The sequence below is a fragment of the Spea bombifrons genome, chromosome 1 (genome assembly GCF_027358695.1).
Source record: "Spea bombifrons isolate aSpeBom1 chromosome 1, aSpeBom1.2.pri, whole genome shotgun sequence".
Lineage (NCBI taxonomy): Eukaryota > Metazoa > Chordata > Amphibia > Anura > Pelobatidae > Spea > Spea bombifrons.
Window position 1 is genome coordinate 130,793,584 of NC_071087.1, and position 4,097 is coordinate 130,797,680.

At 36.4% G+C, this 4,097-nt stretch overlaps 1 protein-coding gene across 2 annotated transcripts in view; it reads right to left on the reverse strand.

Annotated features, from left to right (window-relative positions):
* GRAMD2B (GRAM domain containing 2B) overlaps positions 1-1,598 on the reverse strand; it is a 48,568-nt gene extending 46,970 nt beyond the window's left edge. The window contains exon 1 of one of the 2 annotated variants that reach the window (XM_053473807.1): positions 1,334-1,598. In XM_053473807.1, the coding sequence (XP_053329782.1) occupies positions 1,334-1,455 (122 nt within the window). In that variant the 5' untranslated portion in view covers positions 1,456-1,598. The remainder of the gene's footprint in view (positions 1-1,333) is intronic. The other variant, XM_053473833.1, reaches the window with a different exon arrangement.
* Positions 1,599-4,097: the final 2,499 nt, after the last annotated feature.

A 4,097-nucleotide genomic window follows, 5' to 3' on the forward strand; every position in this document is an offset into this window, starting at 1 on the left:
GCATCGAGAACAAGTGCCTTGTGGCCTTTGGGTATGTAAAAAGTATGTATTCATGTCATCTGTGGGCTGTGCACTTCTACAGCATATATATTTGATCTCAGTCCTATCCTAATGACAGTGAGATGACTCCTGGCTTAACTTACAAAGGTGGAGGTGATAAAAACCCTTGTACCTATTATTACGCTAGGCACATTCCATAACTTTTGCAGGTCAATGTACATTGCACTTTAAGACACTGAATGCTGGTATATGACATCAGCGGCTGAGGCAGCGCAGAAGGTAAATATTTTGCTGGATGTGTACAGCCATCACCACAGACATGCATGTTCCATGTACTGCACTGTTTGGCTTCTGAAGGCCAGCACTGGCATACAGTGGTGCGGGCGATAGATACAGGGGACGAGAGCCCCTCTGCTGCATAGCAGGAAGCCAATCAGATCAGGCTTCCTGTAGTGCCACTGCTCAATTGGCTAGTTAAATGGGAGATCACTGATCATCGCTGATCACATGACATCATCAGAACTTTGAAGGAAAGAACAAAGTAAGAAAACGTTTACATGCTTCTCTGTGCTGAAGTAGGCACAAACCTTTACTAGAGAACCATTAGATGGGTGCTATGGGAGGAGAGGTGGGTTAAAAAAGGCTTTTTATTTATCCAGTAAAATATAATATATAATAATATTCTATGTGTTGTGGTTTGAAAGGCCTGCAGGATGTAGGAAGACCTAATGGTAACAAGTAGGAAGAAATTGAAAAAATCAGAGAATAATATTGCTACAGATTTAATGTGTGACATGGAGGTAGAGACACAATATGTATGCCTTTGGTGTCATATTTACATTGCTTTATTCTACATTTAAATTGTATGTAAAATATGTTATTGTTGACGAACACAAAGTAAAAACATTGTTTAAAAACATGTTTTAAATGTAGTTGGCATTGGACATATTTTTGAAGACAATTCAAAATATACAAACAAGTATTATCAACATGAAACCACATCATGAAACCCTGTGATATTCCATGAAAAAAAAAATACGGAAGAATAACCAAACCAGATTGCTTAAACTCTATCAATAGGCAAAAGCTATAATCTGCTTATAAATTCCACATCTACTCAAAATGATAATGTAAAAATATATACGTAGTTCTGTCGAGTAACCATATTTCCAATTTAAAGTTGTTTAATGGCTAGCAAAATGTCTGTTTTTCCCCCCTTGTACACATGTGGTTATAATGCCTGAACTATGTATGTTTTATATTTACCGAGTCATAATCAGAAGTAGGTGTTAACACTTCACGGCATATTTGCAAGCAATTAAACATGACTTACCTTAAGAATTCTGAACCAAAGGTGTCTGCCTCTGGACTAAGCAGAGAGTGATCACTTGAATCGAGGGAAACTGTTTCATTTTCCTCTGAGAAAACAGAGTCTTCCAAAGATGATTTTTTCATTTTTTCTTTGCTTTATTACACAACACAACAATGGAAAATACTGTGTAATGCGATCGCTGTGGCTGCCTGTGTAGCTAGCTTGACAAACAGTAGCCTTTGCAGTCCCGGAAATATGCAGTTGGCTTGGATTCATGTGAGTTCAGTTTCCCTAGCTGTTAATAAATAACTAGTAAGACTTACAAAATTACACAGACTTTGTTTAACTCTACCGGTGTGCCAAAATTCTTATAACGCAGACAAGTTAAAAAAGCACAATTTGTTCTCGGAATCAATAGCGATTGTTTCAAGTATTGTTATGTCTTAATAACGCAGTATTAGGTTTTAAAAGCATTCTTTTCTTTATAGTTAATGATGTAATCAGATAATAGCTACTTCAGTGTGTGTAGCTATTGATTCATGATTAAAGATTTCCACAAATCTCAGTGAAGGATATGTCTTAAACATCTACTTTTAAAGCCATTCTTACACGTTCTCCTCTTTCACCTGCGTTGTTACAAACTAAGAATTCTTATCTCTCCGCGAGAGGATAATAACATGTTTGTGACATTACAATGTACTATATTACCTAATGTTCTGTTGTAACCTTGAAAAGCAGCATCGGTAAATGACGGGCAGTGACAGCTGGCAAATTTATATACAGACCACATCTGCTTCAATTTGGAATATTTAAAATAGAGAGACATTTACTCAACTTTAGAACATACATAGAAATATTAATAAAACATAATGGAGACCTGTACTAAATCAGTGCGGTGGAAATAAAATAAATAGATGAAATGGGCAAATATTCCAAAAGTGCATTTTTATAGCAACAATAAAATGTGACTGTTGTCCCTGCATGTACATAACTGTCATTTTATACGGACATTGCAGCTGCAGTCTTATTTAGTAAGAAGCTATGCTTTTTATGTTTAGCAAAGGTTTTTTTTTTACTGTTTTTCCATTTATATCAAAATGTTCATATCCGAGTAGTAGTTAAAAAAAAAGAATGCATACAAACTACGGTATTAATGTGATTTATGTTTATTGCTTAAATTGGCTTTGATGGTGCACCTTGAATATTAATTTTTATATTTATTTATTAAAGGACAAATAGATAAAGTTGGGTATGTACAGGTTAGTGGAGTTGAGTTCAGTTTAGAAATGGACACCAACCCTAGAATAATAATGTCAAGCAATTGGAAGAATTTTAAAGATGAAAAAAAACACCAGGGCCTTTTTTTTTATTCTACTTGTTTTATAAAAAAAATATGATCTTTAAAATTTTGACATATTGAGAATTTCACCTATTCTTTACCGGAGCAATCACATTTTTTTTTTGTTTTGTTGCAGAGGCCATTTGTCACCAGAAATCACTAACTCCATTGACAATTTAACTGACCAGCTTGATTAACAACTAAACAAATGTCAATGGCATCTCACCAGTTCTTAACAGCAACTTGACAGCTGTCAAATGTAGCTCGATGAGAAAATGTGATATTTCCAAATCTGACAACACTCAAATCAACCTAACAGCATTGCAACTAATGATTTAGTTTGTTTTGTTCAGTACAATAGAGTGCGATCAAGTTAAGTCAGTTGAGTTACCTCTGTAATCCAGACTAGAAGACCATATCTTTTAAACTCCTTCTCAATCACTTTAGAAGTTTAAATTAATTTCATTGAGTTGTGTGCAAATTATGTTTTGTATCCTATAGTACCCTTTAAATGTTGTTTTCCCAGCTGTCTTGCAAATGTGGTGTCGGAATGTGTTGCTTTGTTGAATGCTTTAGAAGACAAAAAAACAGAGTCCAAGCAAGTGCCCAAGGAAAGAAAGAAAAACATCAGGGAGCATTAGAGGGTAAGGAGAGTACAATATAATGTGTTTATTTGGTACCCATCAATCCCTATAAGAATTCTGTATGATTTTCTCGTAACATTGGATTGTGCACAGTCTCCATAGAATGCTGTTCCTTCCCTATATGTCCTTGAGAGGCAGAAGGCTAGGGTAGGATATCGTTTCCTTACACTTAACAGTAAGGACAGAGGCCATGGTCCAAGACACATCAGTGTGTAAAGGTAAGACAAACTTTACATAAGGAGCCCCTGAGTTATGGCAACTGTTAATTTCCAGAAGGTCACTCCAGTTCGGTAACATGATTCTTTTTACAAACAGATTTTAACGCATGGAAGCTGAAAGACGCAATTATCACTGGTAGTAAGAGAAACAGTTTAATTTCACTGATCTGTACTTTACAGTATAATTTCATATTTTCTCCAAGACATAAGTCTTGTGATTTTAGTCTTTATTTCTTGAGCTTAATAGATTGTCACTGACATTTATCAAAATAATTTAAGCAACTTTAGAATACATTAAATTAGTTGTTTTGTCAAAAATAACTCTAAACATTACACTAAAACACGGCCCCTGGGGATTAGCATAGCTGAATGGACAGGGAGCATGTATGAGTATGGGTGAGTGCTCTGTGATTGGGGTATGTAAATGTGGGGTGGGGTAAATGTGCAGGAGGCGACGGGAAGCCGCAGGCAGCATGGAGGCTGCCTGCCCGAAGAGGACCTTGCGGACCATGGCCAGGAGGTCAGAGGAGGTCAGGCGAGTGGCTAGCCCCTGGGTCCTATCGTGGTCTGGGGCACTTCCTCTT